At 37.8% G+C, this 18,099-nt stretch overlaps 2 protein-coding genes across 3 annotated transcripts; both read left to right on the top strand.

Annotated features, from left to right (window-relative positions):
- Positions 1–4,423: 4,423 nt before the first annotated feature.
- On the top strand, positions 4,424–7,679 carry LOC148071841 (transforming growth factor beta activator LRRC33-like). 2 transcript variants are annotated; one of them, XM_087798949.1, is made up of 2 exons: positions 4,424–4,581; positions 4,692–7,679. In XM_087798949.1, exons 1-2 carry the CDS (start codon positions 4,504–4,506, stop codon positions 6,528–6,530), a joined length of 1,917 nt encoding a protein of 638 aa, XP_087655075.1. In that variant the 5' UTR covers positions 4,424–4,503; the 3' UTR covers positions 6,531–7,679. The 2 variants fall into 2 exon arrangements, with proteins under 2 accessions (XP_087655075.1, XP_087655074.1); XM_087798948.1 differs by having other exon boundaries at positions 4,689–7,679.
- Positions 7,680–9,681: 2,002 nt separating this feature from the next.
- On the top strand, positions 9,682–17,282 carry LOC148071840 (uncharacterized). The gene is made up of 11 exons (XM_087799752.1): positions 9,682–9,762; positions 9,853–10,018; positions 10,477–10,609; positions 10,682–11,687; positions 12,357–12,490; positions 12,583–12,743; positions 12,860–13,014; positions 13,380–13,462; positions 13,532–13,605; positions 14,777–14,828; positions 15,987–17,282. The coding sequence occupies exons 2-11, from the start codon at positions 9,881–9,883 to the stop codon at positions 16,733–16,735; spliced, it is 2,685 nt and encodes an 894-aa protein (XP_087655878.1). The 5' UTR covers positions 9,682–9,762; positions 9,853–9,880; the 3' UTR covers positions 16,736–17,282.
- The last annotated feature ends 817 nt before the right edge of the window (positions 17,283–18,099 follow it).

Genomic DNA, 18,099 nt, shown 5'->3' with positions numbered 1-18,099 from the left:
AAAAAATTATAAGCTTCAAACCTTTTTTTCACTTCAATCGGAACAAAGGAAACAGCTTTAAAACCGTTTAATTTCATTATAAAAAGAAGGATTGAATAAATAGTTTTTGGTTTTTCTCATCACCACAAACCAAAATATGGGCTTTGCTTCGTTCCGAAAAGTTATGGCCGACACATGACTTCTTCCATTTAAGTAACATGACTGCATCCTGTCTGCCTTATTATCGCTTTTAATGTTCATGTTTTGACTGGCTTTTTTTTCCCCCTGGTTCACAAAGCCAGCATTAGGAAGTGATTTTTACAAAATCCAAAAGGGGTAAAAAGTCTACTATTAAATCATCCATGGGGGACTCAAGTGGCCCTCGGCCAATATGTTCCAAACAAAAGAGTCATGTCATTGATTATGTGCGATGGAGTCATGATTTATGTTGCACTGCTGAGATTTAGACCGTTAGTCAGAGCTGAGTTTGTTGTGGAAATAAGTTTTCTTCCAATATGTTTCTTCTTCTCTGAGGATTGGAAGCAGCAACAACACAGCTGTGAAAGTGTGTCAGAGCACGGCACTGATGATGATGACGGAATTAAAAGCAGCTTTGCTGGCATGTAAACGTTTAAGCTAATAAAATGCAAGATGAATCTCTCGCTCTCCTTCGCTAGTATGTTAAGGAGGTTTTTCTGTGTCGTTATAAAAACACATCTGTGTCATTCTCCACTGAGTAAATATACAACATTCTTCTCTTTGACTGTTTTATTTTACAATTGAAGAAAAAGAAAACACGGTTGTCGTCCAAGTTTTGTGTCATTGTAACTTAAGGAGAACTAAATTGATATTCTCTGTTTATCTTCCGAACTTTAAAGCTCCCTGTAGTCGTCGCTCGAGTTCCTAATGCATTCTTGATGATTTTATCGTTCCTTGGACTTTTTCCACTGTGAAAACAAATGACTGCATTACTTTGTCGAAGAGTCACCAACAAGCTGGAAAACACACTTTTAAATGTATAAATATTTTAGTTTTGCACTTAAAAAGAAAGTTAAGGGAAGCATTTATCTCAGTTACACACATTTATCTGTGTTGGCAAAATAACCCCAAAACTTTCATGACATCTTAAAAGGCAACTTATCATCATCTACTTCCTCTCCAAGATGCTGTAAGTCCCTCATCATGACCATGTTTTGAATGTATTACTTTATAAAGTTCTCTCCCGTCTGAAATCTCGGCGAATGAGAGGTTACGAGAGTCCATTATGACGTAATAATGGCTTCACTCCTCCTACAGCCAGCTGTAATCACGGCCTGCTTTGTTTATACAAAGAGTACTTTAAAGGTGGAGACTTCCGGGATTAATGACACACAGTGACAAACCTTAATGCTTGACCAATCACAGCAGAGTGGGCGTGGTTATGGTAAACAATATGATATCTCCAGAAAACAAAGTGTTTCCAGTGGGTGGGGCTTAAGCACATTTTCTAATGTAAATATTTTAATGAAAAGAGAATTTATAAACACAACATCCACATGGCTTTGTTGCCAAAATGAGTGACTCTTCTTTTGTTTTAGGGTTGCTATAGAAGATTTCTAGAGATTTATCCCTGGATGTTGCGACACAACTTGAAGGCAGCAGCGTTTCTAGCAATAACTTTGAGTCAAAGTGGCGGGAGTGAGTTTTTTTGTTGTTTATATATGATATAAAACAGCCAGTCACGACATTTGTCACCGTGTAAATGTCTGGACAATGAATGTTCAGCCTGACTTCCAGGAACTCCTTTCAGAACTGAACCCCATCCACCCGAGTATTATCTCATCCATTAATCCCCTTGTTGCACCAAAATATGTCTTTCCTACTCGTGCACTGTTTAAACAAATCACAAATCATGTGTCATTTGTCACCGACCGAACGGACACATTCGGTCCCCTTGTAGCCGGCGTGATTGATCGTGAATCATATCTGAACTTTGAGCAGGACCTCAGGGATTTTCGGATCGTGCTAAGCATCGCTCTACATCATCATTATCGTCATCAAAACACAAAGTGCAGGATCCACATTGGAACGACTGGTGATTAATCTCCTTCCTGCTTTGAAGACGCTGCTGCTGCTGCTGCTGCTGCTGGTGGCTTTAATGAAACACATCGGCTCTGCTTTTAATTTGGAACGAATCTTCCGTGCCACAAGAAGCTTCTCCGCGCTGAATTGGGGAAGATTCCTACGGGCGACGCCACAACGTGATGTCATCGAGAAGATTTAAATTAGGTTTAAAATAAACGTGGTTGCTCTTTGTGTCTCGATGTTTGTTCTCCCCCTTTCATTAGCCTGTTTTAGCTACCGTCCTTCTTCACCTCTCCGCTCTGTTTATTTACTCTTCCTGTCCTGTTTTAGACTGTTTCCACTTATCCTGGACAAAGATGTGTAAATATTGAGCTGGTTTTATTTTAGGCCTGTCCCCAGATATAACCTAGTCATTATTTTGTCAGATAGAAAATAGATTTTGATCACATCCCCCATTGGAGAACATTTTACAAATAGAATTATAATTAAAAACACACACTGCTAAAGCTTATATTTAAGTGTTTATACCTCTAATTGTTAGGTATATCTTATTAAATTTAGATATTTGAACTAGTTCCAGATATTTAGATGAAGAAAATAAAGCTTAAAATACTTGAGTATAAAAATAACTGCGCCAACAGGGATATACATAAACTATATATATATATATATATATATATATATATATATATATATATATTGTATATATATATACAGTGGGTACAGACAGTAATCAGACCCCTTTCGATTTTTCACTCTTTGTTTCATTGCAGCCATTCGCTAAAATCATTTAAGATCATTTTTTCCCCTCATTAATGTTCACTCAGCACCACATCTTGACAGAAAAAAGATAGAAATGTAGACATTTTTGCAAATGTATTAAAAGGGAAAGCTGAAGTATTCAGACCCCTTGCTGTGAGACTCATATTTAAGTCATGTGTCTTCTGATCCTCCTTAAGATGGTTCTACTCCTTCATTGGAGTCCAGTTGTGTTTCATTAAACTGGTTGGACTTCATAAGGAAACACACCTGTCTAGATAAGACCTTACAACTCATAATGCATGTCAGAGCAAATAAGAATCTTGAGGTCGAAGGAACTGCCCGAAGAGCTCAGAGACAGACTTGTGGCACAGATCATGCCAACGTTACAGAAGAATTTCTGCAGCAGTCAAGGTTCCTAAGAGCACAGTGGCCTCCATAATCCTTAACTGGAAGAAGTTTGGCCGATCAAAACTCTTTCTAGACCTGGAAGTTCAGCCAAACTGAGCAATCGTGGGAGAAGATTTCAGTTTTTCTCACCCTATTGACATTTCTTTACTCTCTAGAGGTAATTCCAGTCTACTTTTGGTCTTTTAATAGCTTAAAAAAAGGCATTTTTGTGGACTTTTCCATTATTTTTCAGTGCACTTATGATTTAAGCTGATTACAAAATTGTGATTTTATTTTGTGTATGTTTTCAGTTTCATCTGAGGTGTTCAAGACAGTCCTGTAAATACGAAACATAAAAAACAATTGATACACTTCATAAACAAAATAGCGATAATAAAAATGAGAAACTTCACCTTTTTGTAACTTTTGTAACCACACAGTTACATCCCTAGTTTACCAACCTCATTGATATTCCACTCAAACTTTGGAGATCTTAAGATGAACCACTTTCATGAAAAATAAGAACAATCGTATCTTTTCAAACCGTGCAAATCATACGGAAACAAATGATTCCGTGAACATGTCATGGCACGTAGAGCTGATGTACTATTGTAGTAGAGATTACAGTTGATTTCAACTGCCAGCATTCATAACTGTAACTTAAATTAAACGGCTACAAATAAGTTTATCCAATCATTTTTCTGCTTGAACTTTTTATATTTGCCTTTTGATTCACCCCCTCTATTAAATAGTGGAACATTAAAGTTACACAAATCCAAAATGAAAACCAGAAGAAGTCAAATGAACGACACGTGCGTCCCCTCCTCCTTTCATCAGCCTCCACACTGTCGCTGTATTTGTTCCTTCTGCGCTATTTTTAAACGGTTTCCGACAATGCCACACAATGGAAGAATTTCTATCCCTTTGGATTTGTTTCCCGACACAACAGGACCTGCTGTTCTTAGAATACTTAAAACAAGTGCAGCTGTTCTTGATGAATAGATAAAAGAAACTTCCAAAAAAAAGGATTAAATAAAGATGGTGTTATTGGTTAACCAAATAAGGGTTCACTCTTAAGATATCATTGTATGATATCATGATAAAATACCAATTGATTCTAAGAAGAAATTAAAATGAAAAAATTGTGGTAAGTCCAGTTTTTTATTTCCTACATTTAGATTTCCTCAGTTTCTATCTGGTGCCCACAGCTGGTGTCTTCCCTTTTTTTTTTTTTTCCACGAAGCTTGTCTGTAAGAGGGAGAGCCTGAGAGTGTGAGCTCTGTGGTTCAACAGAAGCAGAGGGAAACGGTCATGCTCCTAAATCTCCTTCTACTTTGGTCACTGGGCCGTGTGCTTCACACATCTGGACAAGCAGGTGGAGACATGAAGGTAGGTTAAAAAAAAAAAAAATCTGTTTTCCACTTTCATCGAAGTCCTGAAGGTGTTTGGCCGGACTGGTCTTATCACGATGATGACTTATTAAGTTTTATTTGAAGCAGCAATCTTGGAACAACCAGAACCTCTCCGCCGTCCCCCGGGATCTGGATGCGAGGCTCCGAAGATTGGACCTGTCCAATAACTTCATCAGACAGTTGCGCACACTCGGTCTGCCCTTCTTGAAGCAGCTGGACCTGAGCTGCAACCAGCTGGAGCTCATCACGGAGCGAGCGTTCGAAAACCTGGCGCGACTTGAAGAGCTGGATTTGTCCCGAAATGCGCTCCACAACAACCTTGGCAGCAACAGCAAAGCCCTCGGATCTGTCAGGCGGTTGAGGAGCTTGGACGTATCGATGAACGGTCTGAGCGATGATGTGATGAGAGAGTTCCTCCGCAACAAACACGAGCTCCTCCGGGTGAGGATGACCGGGAACGTTTTGACGAGGCTCACCCGTGACTTGTTCAGGGAGAGCCAACGGCTGAGGGACGTCGCGCTCGACGGGAATCTGATCGCCGACATCGATCCGGGGACTTTCGAACCCATGAGTCAATTGGAAATCCTGGACTTGGCCCGAAATAACCTTCGTCGTATCTGCGATTTCAAATTGCACCAATTAAAACGCCTCAACTTGAGCCGGAACTCTTTGGAGTTCTTCGTCACAGTTGAGGACCATCGCATGTATCGACTTGAGATCCTCGATCTCAGTTTCAACAACCTCCTTTATTTCCCGATAATACCCAAAATTAACCGATTGCGGTATCTTTACCTGCAGCACAACACGATCGGTGTCCTAAAATCGGAAGCTTCGATGGTGTCGCACGCCAATTCTCTTCATGACAAGGTGTTGAGAAAGGATCTGGCGGTTCGCAAAAATACCCTCCATTCCATCTACAGAGCGATGCCACTGATCCACATCGACCTCAGCTACAACCACTTCACGTCGTTCCCGCTCGAAACCCTCGGTCTTCTCGGGTCGCTGCAGACCCTTAACTTCAGCTTCAACTGTTTGCGAAGCATCGCCTGGAATGTCAGGAATTACAGTGAAAACTACCGGCCGGTTATTTTCCCATCTTTAAAACATCTCGATCTACAAAGCAACGGGCTGACTTCCATCACCCCGACCCTTCTGGAAAAACTGGCAAAGCTAGAGACTCTGAACCTGGAGGAGAACTCCATAACACCCTGCGCCGCCACGCGATATTTTCATACCGACACACAATGTGTTGCTTTGTGGAAATTAATGGGTCTCGTTCATTTGAACCTTCAAAGGAACAATATAAAGGTTCTTCAATCGAAATCGTTTTGGAATACATCACTGGTTTCTCTGGAACTGGCAGTGAATCCAAACCTGCAGCTGGAGGAAGGTGCATTTGAGGGTGTTCGGATTACCCTTCGATCACTGACACTCGGTGAACTCAACTTGACCAGTTCCCGACTGTATTTCCCTCCAATGCCAGCCTTGACTTATCTGGACTTATCCAGGAACAACCTGGACGCATTGCCTTCTAAATTAATTCACTCACCCCTGAGAGAACTGGACATTAGCAACAACCGTTTTACATCTTTAAACTCCACCTTCATCTGTGCTTCATCCTTCAACCTCAGTGTTCTGCACATAAGTGGCAACAACTTCAACTGTTGTGACCACAAATGGCTTCACGTCGTCAACGAGTCAAATATTAATCTTCCAGATCTAGACAAAGTGAAGTGCTTTCCAAGTCAGATCCGTCTTTCAGAGTATTTGGAAGGAGCTTTAATCGATTGCGAGGTTCCTGCCAAAGCACAGAAGACTCACTCCGTACAAGTTCTTGTAATAATTGTGTTTATTGTTTCTTTGTTAATATGTTTGAGTTTGTTTACGAGAAAAGTATGTTGTGCTGGAAAATCATCCATAGTGTGATCATCAATTGGTATTTTTGTTAATAGTATTTTACAAATGTTGGGTTGTGGTACAGGAAATCTTGCTTTATCTATATAAGTTTAACCAGGAAATTGCCATTGAGACCTGTTGATCTCTTACTCAACACTTGTAAAATACTAGAACATAATGTACAAAGAAATTATTTGAAACATTGACCGATCCACCAATTCTATTACTTTCAGAATTATATAACTCAGACAAACTTATCAGACTTAACAGAGATTTCTTATGCGTTTTAATGTCTTACAGAGGCCTGTAGCAGACTGATACTTAAACACTATCCTATCTGCTACTTTAGTACAACTAGGGAAGTTCATTGTGTACATACTGAGAACGAACAGCATAAAGACCATCAGGTTTGCACTGAAAATGCACACTTAAATACAATGGCCCTGTGGGTCCCTTATATCTAATACCTGTACCAGTGCGTCATACATGTTGCCAAAGATTACAGTTCACAATGATCTTTACGTAGACTACAGTTATATTGTCCGATATATATCTGAATTTGAACGATCATTTTGAACGTTAGAATGAAACCAAATGAAGAGGTAAACTTAAATGTCATACTTGAAATTTGTTCTTTGACTATTTTGTAGAGAAGAACCCTTTTCTTATAGGTACTGAAAACAAGTGACACATGTGATATGATATAATGTTGTTTCAATGGAGAGGCACAAAGGGAGGCCATTGAAAATTAAAAATGAGTCAAATTTCAATTAAATTTGAACTATATTTAATACCTATTAATTAGGATTTTGTAGATAATTCCAGGTCCTTTTGGAAAATGTAAGGCCTACAATCCACCTGAACTCACTTTCTTCTCTCCTCTTTTCTTCTCTTTTTCTTTGTTATTTTGGTTTTTAAACGTGTGTTTCATATCCAGGCATGTATACACCCAATGTGTAATATTAAAGACATTACACCCTTTGAAATACATTTTTAAATCAAGTATGTTCATTTAGCATGAGTTTGTAAAAGATCTGTTTTCACTGTTTTTTGAAGAACTATCTTCTATCTTATATAAATGTGTTCTTTCTGTGTGATCGGTGCATCTTGACGGAGTCATCTACTGCCAGCGAACTCAACAGCTGATTGATGAAGTGGCCGATAAACTTTCAGCGATTAAACGTCAGCCAGGGTTGAAAAAAAATGGTCTCCCAGAACTCACAGTTATTATGGTATGTGTTTTTGAGGCTTCAGAGTTCGTAGAATTCTCAACTTATTACAGTCAAATGTTAGTGTGAGGAGTTTGCGGAGTGGACAACTCACACACCATCGAAAGTCCAGACGGTTCTTGGTGAGGACGGCAGTTCGTTCAAGGTGATCAATAAAAGCTCTTTTTAGAATTTCATGCAATGGAAGTTGCATGAATGTATTTTTCTGGGTGGTTACGTTATATAATTGATTAATAACATTCGATTAGCACATAATATAGTTGTTCTTCCAATAGCTTCAGCCTTTCCCTCAAACTTTTTTTTCCAGTTCAGAATTTCATTTTACCAAACAATGAGTGAGCTGTCAAACGCATCCTGAGTGCCAATCGTTCCCGCTCATGTGCAACATATCTCCAGGAAATGTGCTGCTGACACGCCCACACGTTCAAGATCAAGTAGCAGCCTGATAAGTCCTTGTATAAAAGCACTATGTGTCAGCACTATTGTGTTTAATACTAATGGAATGTAACTACTTCTGCTTATTTCTATGAAGCTTGTAGCATTGCATTTTCAAATAGATGCATTTGACTGAAACGATTTATATAGTTTAAATTAAATTAAATTAAACAGAGCAATAATTGTCATAAATATTAGCTTTGTCCATTTTTTTTAATGCATAGCAGAGATTATGGGCTGTTACATCCAGGTAACTACTATTTTAGGGTGACAATATTTTGAATCCCCGAAAAGAGGACACTACTGTGTGGAATGGAGTTGATGCGTTGTAAAAGTTGTATTTATAAACAATAAAATAATGTATTTAAAGCATTTCACTAAAAAAGTATCAGCCAAAATATATCAACTACAATATGGTCTTTAATATATGTTTAAATATTTGGATTATTAACAGAATACAACCTCATCTCTTTCTTCTAGTCTAACACATCGACGGAACTAGTACATATTCTCTAAGAATATTAACAATGCATACACAAAAAGAAAAAAACAACTATTTTTTAAATGTTTAGTTAGACCATTCCTTTAGATAATGTCTGGTACTATGACTAATACCAAAATATAAATAACGCCTCAACATTGAACAAAAAGAAAAAAATGTATTAGGTATTATTTAACAATATTTTTTCCTTAGAAGAGTTCTTGCACAGCTGTTCTGTGCTTTAAGGTGTTGATATACACTTGCTATGACAATAAAAACAATAAAAGGATGCAAAAAAAAAGAAAAAAGAAACATTACAAGTAACCAGAATACATGTCTTTACTAAATAAATTAAGAAGGCTGGGGAAGAAGAACAGGTTTGCTACTGCACACGCAACACAATCAGATCTCCATAATAACCAAATAAAAGTACAATCACGAGTACAAGGTTCGAAAATACAACCTCATAAATATAAAGTGGGCTTTTCGGGTGAGTAATGAACTGTGAGCATATTGTAAAAAAATAATAAAAAAAATAAATATAGATGGAGAGGTAAGTAAGTAATGGTTATTTCTATAGCACCTTTCTAGACCAGGGTTACAAAGGACTTTAACAATCAAAAACAATACACAGTTAAAATATAGTTTAAAAGATAAAGACACATAAGAAAAACACAGGAGACTTAGAAAATCAGGGAAAAGCCTGCGCAAATAAGAATGTCTTAAGATGTGAGGATTTATTTAATTGAATTTACTATAAATAAAATTGTCTGTGAATCAAAGGAAATCGGAATAAAAAATATATATAGTATTGCCAGTGTTGTCATGTCTGTGGTGTCAGTATGGAATAAAGAACGAAATAAGAATAAAATAAATAAATAAATAAAAATACATAGATTGACTTATATATACAATTTATAACAAAGGTATTATTTTAATTATTATTATTATTATTATTGTATTGCCTAAACATATTCTACTTTTTGTAAATATTCTAGACTTGATTAGCTTCACCTGATGTAGCAACAGCTAACAAGTTTAGCTTAGCATGACGTCTCCAGGTTAGACTGTTGCTGCTGCTGCTGCAACTTCAATACTGACGACAAGCTCCACACAGGTAGGTGTGATTTATACCATAAATAGTAGGAACCATTCTTTTTTTGTTTTACATTTGGGTTTTAACGTCTTAAATGTATTGCGCCGATAGTGAAAGATCCGGAGGCTAAACTTCGACCATGATGGCGCCTCAGAAGCAGCATCTCTGGCTCAACGGCAGCAACATGTTGCAGAAGCTGCAGCTGACTTTTAAGTTGATGCAGCTGGAAAATGCCAGAATAACTTTTGAGAAAGAGCTTCGTGACTTGACAGTGAAGGTAACGTTTTTTTGTGTTTATTTAGTGCGTTTTTCATTTTTAGTTTAATAACGCGAAAGTACGGATTCAGTATGAAATATTGCCCGAATCTACTGATACTTTTCGTAAAATTTTTACAACGATAAAGTGCTTATTTGCTACGATTTTTATTGTCTTTTATTGGCTGCTATTTTCAGTTTATATCTTTTTAGTATAAAAGTATCACTCAGTGTATTTTAAACTGGTTTATTTTTGAGGCATAAGTCATACATTTATTTCAAATTGATCCTGACATTTAAAATATCCATACTGTTATTATAGAAATAACTGTTTTATTTAATGTGATGTTTACATAGATTAGATTATTATATTCAAAAATCTAGGATTTATATTTCAAATGACATTGAAACATGCCTTGTGTAAGCACCTAAAACACATTTGTGTTGTTTTAAATGTATCTCCTCGAACATGTTTCCAAGGCTGCAGAAGATGTCCGAGACTTCACAACATCCTCTCCGTCCCCAGAGATGTTCAATGAAATTGAAAAAGCTTTGGATGTAAAACAAGAGATAATTCTAATGCTGTCTTATCTTTTACACAAAGTCACAGTTGGTAAGTTATCAACATCATGAAAGTACATGTGTTTTTAAATGTGTGTTGAAGTTGACATGTTTCTTTTCACAGGGAGGGACACGGGTTTGCAGCTTCAGGTGAAAGACCCCCTGAAATTAAATCCCCTTTCACTTTTTAGAGAGCTCATCGTACCTGACGCTGTCAAAGTTTGGCCCATGTTTGAACATGGACCTGTTGCTAAGTCCATTTTAAAACCAGCTCTGCATTATGGTATGTCAAGTTCCTTCCAGCAAGATAAAAATATATTTTATATCCAGCCCCAAAACATTCAGAGCGACTCTGCTACCACTTCACAATCAATCTGTCCTTTAAAATCTGAAGAAAAGGAAAGTGAAGTAACAGAAGACTCGTCGTTGCCGGATGTGGTCCAAGTGTCTCTGGTCAGTCAGACTTCTGAGGTCGGTGCAGACCTGGTGCCGGATGTACCCCCGACTGTAAACCCAGAGCTTAGTGACACGGAACCTTTGGAGATACATCAACTTTGCAGTTGGAGATCCGACAATCCTGTTCAGGTGCGACACCAAATTCAAACGTCCCGTCAGCTGCTGCAATTCTTCAGATATGATGCGAAGTCCTCGGGCCATAAGGAGGTCACCGTTGTGGAGAACAGTGATATGTTTTGGTTAATGGATGAGTCTCATGAACCCAAGTCACGTGATCTAAATGATGCATGTGGTCCGACACCAGGAGCCGCTACCACAGAAACCCAAGTCCCCGTTTTTAGAATCAAAGACGTCGACTCGACCGGCTGCTTGACTTATTCATGTGTGATCGCGACAGACACTGAATTATGGGATGTCATGGAAATCGGTACAGATATCCGAGAAGAAAGCGTCGATGACGAAAGCTCCCGAAGCAGAGACGAGTCCAAAAACAAACGGCAAGACTGGGTTTTGTCGAGTTCCAAACCAGCTGGGATCAATAGTTTCACCGTACCTGAGTTCCAGATCAAGAACTTCGAAGAGGCGGAGGTCGTGGTTTCACATGTCGTGACCCCGGGAAACTTTTACATCCAGAACGTGGAGTTGGCGAGGAAACACCAGTCGCTCATCGCCGCGTAAGTCATGAAACATTTTCTTATATTTGATCTATAAATGCCACGTCAGAATTAAGTGAAGCAACACAAGGCGGGAAACGCCAAAAGACGGAGAGAATGTCGTCATAAATCAAATATACGTTCCTTTTGACTAATTGTTTTTAAAGACGTATATATTTTCTTGAAGGATTTATAGTCTTGTTTGACGTCATGCATCAAAATATTTCCACTAATGGATGGAAAGGTAGTACTTCAATCATGTATTACTTTTTAAAAGTATAACTGGTCAATGTTTACTTGCGTCTCTTTTAAGAAAAAAAAACATGTCAGTTAACAGATGTAGAGGATCAAAGGATCCAATCAAAAACATGTCTGGGATTTGTATCAAGACTTGTAATCGGGCTGACAGCAATTTTTTTAGTTTTTTTCCCAAAAGCTTAGATCATGTTTATCCAGATGAGATGATGATTTACGTTTATATTAAAAACAGTACTAGTACAACAATATCGGTTTACATTACACATGTTTTGCTAATGGTTGGACACGTTTGCAAAGGAAAGGAAAACATCCCATCCCAGAGTTTTTCACTTTGCAAATGCATTTCCGAGCAACAACAGACCAAGAGGAATATAAACTGCTATGTTTTTTTTAATGGAGTAAATGATTCTTATTTTTTACTGTATCTCTCAGACCCTGCGGAACCAGCAGTTCTTATGCTGAGCAGAACCGTATACCTGACATTGGAACCAAGGTAATGTGCTGGTTCCCTAAACAAGAACAATGGTGCAGGGCTCAGGTGACAAAGATTTGTGGAGTCAGTCAAGGTGGGTTCACTTCTTTTTTTTTTTTTTTTTAACTCTAGTGAATTTCAAGATTTAGGCCTCTAGGTGGTAGCAGTGTCATTTTTAAATTTCAGACCACAAAATGAATGGAAGTCTGGACGAGAGTTCCATTATAGTTGAAGTGAAGAGGCTGGATTATGGAGACAGCTCCTGTCTGCCTTTATGGAACATCCAGGAGCTGACCTCTGATATGGCCAAACTCCCACTTCAGGCACTCCAAGTGTCACTGGCGAACGTGAGTAGTTTCCTGACTCGTGCTACATCTGGTTAAGAGTAACAACAGTGTGATTTACTGAGGATGTTTTGACTCATTTCGTCAGATGATTTATGTTCATTCTTTTCCCTCCCCAGGTGGCTCCTGTGAATCCAACTGGCTGGTCTGAAGAAGCAGTGGCCTGGTTCAAAGATTTAACTCAGGGCAGAATATTCTATGCTAGATTTTACCCTGAGGACTTGGGTGTTGCAGTTGAGCTTTTCTTGGAGAAGGGAAAGCTTGGTGCCATGAGGTACTACATTTTACTTTGAATTTATTGAATGAATGAATAAGTCAGGCAGATATTTCAAAGAAATGATCATATTACTCGGTTAAAAAAAACTCGTAACAATGCCTACACATGAAAAATTCAACACAAATGAATGTATGTACTTGGTGTCTGATATGAGAGCTGAGTTTGACCAATGAAGCTCAAACTAAATCTTTCATTAATCAAATGTTTAACCATTTTCTGCCATTCAATGTAAACGGTCACCAATAGTCAAGTGAACTAAACAATAGTATGGTGTTTTTCACCCTCAAGGAATCAATATACTGCGTTAAAGACAAGTTTGTGAATTTTGTTATGTTTCACATTTGGAATGCATTCATTTTCAGGAGAGGAGCCTCGCTGTCTTTACGTCTCGCCCAGAATGGACACGCAACACACAGAGAATTACCTGTGACTCGTGTCAAAAAGAGTACGATTTTGTTTCTTCCTACAGGTATTTTTTTTTCTTAACCTAAAGGCTTTATTTTTTTTCCCTCAGGTAAATATCTTGAGAAGGAAAAGCAAGACTCCGAGTGGGAGAAGTATCTAATATCATGCTACGCTCAACGAAATGTTTGAAATTGTACATTTAAATTGCCTGAAAATGACCAACAAGACTTTTAAACTCTTGCACATTTTACTGTGCATTTTGTTTTTCAGTCAGAAAATCATTTGAGATTGTATTTTGAGTAGAATTCATTTTAGTTCCTTCTTTAAAAGTGGAAATCAATATATTTGTTCATTATAGGATGTGGCCACTAGGTGGTGCTACTTCTGCTTTTAACACTTAATTTGTCATCTTAACCTTTTTTTTTGTCGTTTATTGATTCTGGAGAAACGGTGCATATTATATATAAATATATATATATGTTTTATTGATATTGTCCACATAGTTTACTTTGAATGAAAAATGTTCATTTCTTTCTGGAAGTTAATTGAATAAAAAATGTTTTTGAATTGAAACGTCTTTGATTTCCTGTGTTATATCTTAGCAGTTTCAATAAATCTTTTTTCAGCTTATTTAACTTTGCAAGCTACCTATTTGTGTGAGATTTCATAACAAAAATTACTTCTTTTTTTAATTGTTTTATAGCACCAAATTAACCTGGGAATTAATTCGGGAATCATGAAAACTACGAAAAAACAGACAAATGACAGCTTTTTACATTCTTCCTAAATAATCGTGTATAAACAAAGTTTACTGTGTACGCCTGGCTACCAACAGCTAGGACTTTGAAGATGAACTGGTTTAAAATTCTTGCCCGTGTTTTCTCATCAATACTGTGCTGCTGCATGTAACAATATCTTCCGTCCACATCACGTTATATTTATACGAAACTTTACAGAGTATTAAACAAAAAAAACTTTTAGGTGAGATTTTACTCCCTTACTTTTGCAATCTCTCAATAGCATTTCAAAAATAAAACACATAAGAAACCACTTCAAATAAAGCAACACTTTTTAAGTGTCGTCATGGCAACAGGAGTTACATGCACACACTTGATCCTCTTATGTGATCTTTAAATATTGGTTTTTTTAGTCGACAGTCCTGCTTCATCATTATTCCTCGTGATTCTTAAAAAAACCTCAATGACTTCAGTCAATGGTAGCCTTCTTCCTTCTGTCCTGCACAATACAATAAATAATGTGCTGAAGCCTTTTGTGTCCACACAGATTCCTTTTTCTGCCCGGGGTGGGTGGAAATGGAGGCGTTTGATTTGAAAGGGTCTTTTTGCTTCCCCAGAAAGGAAGCCTTTGTATGCAAATGGTTTATACAAGGGCATATGACCGCTACGGTGCAGGGCAGCGGCTAGTGGCGGAGGAATGATTAGCATTTTTTCAAACGCACGGTGGTGTTCCTGATCCTGCTATTTGGCTTAAGATACACAATATTTTAACTGTTTCCACTCCTGTTTGTACACAGTTTTGTGTACCACCACAGCTGAAGGTAAAACACACGATTCATTTATACTGTTTAGATTAACACCTGTTTGATGAGTGAACAGTTACTAACTTCCTTTCCATGTGTAAAATAAAAAAAATATAAATATACATAATATAACACAATAGATGAACTTCCCTTCTCTATGGTCAATAATGGTGATGATAAATGATGGTGGTCATCTAGAGAATTGCTGCGAGTGTGTCTAAACCAGCTCATCACTTCTGTATTAATACAGAGAGCAAATCACGTGCATCGGAAAATGTTTGGCAATTGGCTTTTAACTTGGTTGCGTCTTATGACGAAGCGCGGTGGAAAGATATCGCCCCTGCTTTTATACCTCCAACTAGCTACTTGGCATTTTTTTGCTCAGTTGCTCCTACACAAAGTCCAGCTCGGTTGCTGAGGCCAGATTTCAAGATGGTCTTCTCTGGAATTGTTGCTGCGCACTACTTTACAGCTGGATGAGCGTGGTAAAGCAAATTATCTTAAAATACAATTTAAATTTCTGCTTTAACTGTGTTACTTTATTTGCTGCTGTGGGTAAAACTGTTTAAGGTTATCTGCTTTTTTTTTTTAAACGCTTATTAGGAATTCTTAAACATTAATGATCAACTTGTCGTTCAACTACCACCTTGTTGTTTTTTATGTACGTATATATATTATTTTTTGTATTATTAATGAAGTAACTTAAGTATTGTGTTGGGTAAACCTAATTAGAAGTATCAGCTAACTTATTTAGGGTGTAAAAAGTAAATGGCAAATGGTCCAAGGATCCTTCCCTGTGGTGTCCTGGTTGTAGAATGGTTCTTTTTAGCTTAACCACAACTTATACTACTTTGTATTTTGGCGGCAGAGAACTTAACTAGTTAGGTAAATTTCATAACCAAATTTTACATTTAGAAACACTGTTGAAATATATAATAAATATATGTTATTAAATTCAACAATTTTTATTTAGCATTGTCGCTAAGCTAAATAACTTTTTTTTTATCATTCATTTGCTTTTCAGCTCTGGAGTCGAAAATGAACTGGGGGTCCTTTTATGCCGTCATCAGCGGCGTAAACAGGCACTCGACCGGGATCGGCCGAATTTGGCTCTCCGTCATCTTCATCTTCCGAATCCTGGTTCTGGTCGTCGCCGCCGAAAGCGTGTGGGGAGACGAGAAGTCGTCGTTCGTCTGCAACACCCAGCAGCCCGGCTGCAACAGCGTCTGCTACGACCAGTTCTTCCCCATCTCTCACATCCGCCTCTGGGCTCTCCAGCTCATCCTGGTTTCCACTCCGGCTCTGCTGGTGGCCATGCACGTGGCCCATCGCCGGCACGTCGACAAAAAGACCCTTAGAAGAACCGGGCGCGGGACCGCGAAGGAAATCGAGTTTATCAAGAACCAGAAGTTTAAAATCACGGGGGCTCTGTGGTGGACCTACATGATCAGCATCGTCTTCAGAATCGCCCTGGAAGTCGTTTTCCTCTACATCTTCTACTCCATCTACCCAGGCTTTAAAATGGTACGTCTGGTGAAATGCGATTCGTATCCCTGCCCGAACACTGTGGACTGTTTTGTGTCCAGACCGACGGAGAAAACGATATTCACCGTCTTCATGCTCGCGGTGTCTGGAGTGTGTGTGCTGCTTAATATTGCTGAGGTGGTTTATCTAATCGGCCGGGCCTGCAGTCGATGTTATCATAGCTCGAGGGGAGATTCCAAATCAGCGTGGATGGGTCCTCTGACTGGAATGACTAAATCAATTAGCTGAAAGCTCTTTTGCTCTTGTCTTGACTTTTCTCTTCCTCCACAATATATGCTTTATATTGTACCAAAGGATCATTATTTATTATTATCTTTCATGTATGTTTTTATTCAGTTTGACTTGGTTGAATTTTGTTGTCGGGCATAATCTTGAGATTTTATTCAATTACATTTTTCTTCATGTGATATCCTTGGAGGATACTTGTGGAAGTTAATTTGCAGTAGTAAATGAATTTAAGGACTTTTTTTTTTTTTTTGAAATGCTTTGATGGAGTTTAAGATCAATGACGAAAATAAACTGATTTAAAATATTTGAAGACTGTTTTAATTGATGTATTTTCCTTCGATTACAATCCCTTAATATGATAAACTATAAAGTGATTTTAAAGATGATTATATACTAAGAGCAAGTAATAAAATGAATACATGGTTCGATTAAACTTCATTTCACCGCCAGTTTAATTCGATGGCAACGGCTTCATGTAACATTGTTTTATTATGGGATCCATCGTGGAAACTAGGAGAAGAGTGGTATGAGTCTGTGATATTATTTTATCGTACTTAAATACTCTTAATCATCTCAATGTTTTTCTTCTCCATTAGTGTTCTTTATCTTTAGACTTTAGATTGTATCATCTTGTTCTTTCTCTTTATTTCTCTTCGTTCTTGTTCTTATTTTATTGAGATTTTTTTTTTTTATGAAAAATTGCTGTATTTTCTGTGGCTATTGGAAAAAAAACAATTTCCCGAAGGAGATCTCCTGAGGGTTCAATAAAGTTTTACCTTACCTTACCTTAGTGTAAAAAAAACATGTTTAGAATGTCCTTTTATTGATTATTACTGCCTTAAATGTGTTTCATTTTGAAAAAAGATTGTATTCTCTGGTGAAATATTATTAGTCTGTTGGTCATGACACGTCATGACGTCCGTTTCAATCAAGTTTACTCCGAAAAATCTGTAAACTAGTAGAAATATGTATAGCACAAACACAATAATACAAAATAAAATTTTGAGGCGATCACACTTTAAGCTTGCGGGTTACTCATCAAAGGGCCCCTGCATTTGGGCCCCAGGTCTCGTCTAGTATCTACATGTTGGACTGGCGACCTGGTCAGGGGGGGTCCTCACCTCTTGTCCTAGGTAGCTAGGTAGAATCTACCCCTCGACTGCTCCATGAAGGTAAAGTTTCAAATGTATTTTCTAGCTTGGTTCACAGTCCTTTAAACAGTGTTAAACTTGTTTAAACACTCAGATAAATTTGCTTTTTTCATTAAGTATTATCATCACCGAATGTTTTGGTCTTTCATTTAGCAACTGTCGAAATACCACAAACCTTAATTCATTGGTTTCCATCCCTCCTATTCCACAAGA

The sequence above is a fragment of the Callionymus lyra genome, chromosome 9 (genome assembly GCF_982586985.1).
Source record: "Callionymus lyra chromosome 9, fCalLyr1.hap1.1, whole genome shotgun sequence".
Classification (NCBI taxonomy): domain Eukaryota; kingdom Metazoa; phylum Chordata; class Actinopteri; order Syngnathiformes; family Callionymidae; genus Callionymus; species Callionymus lyra.
This window is presented reverse-complemented; position numbering and strand designations above follow the sequence as displayed.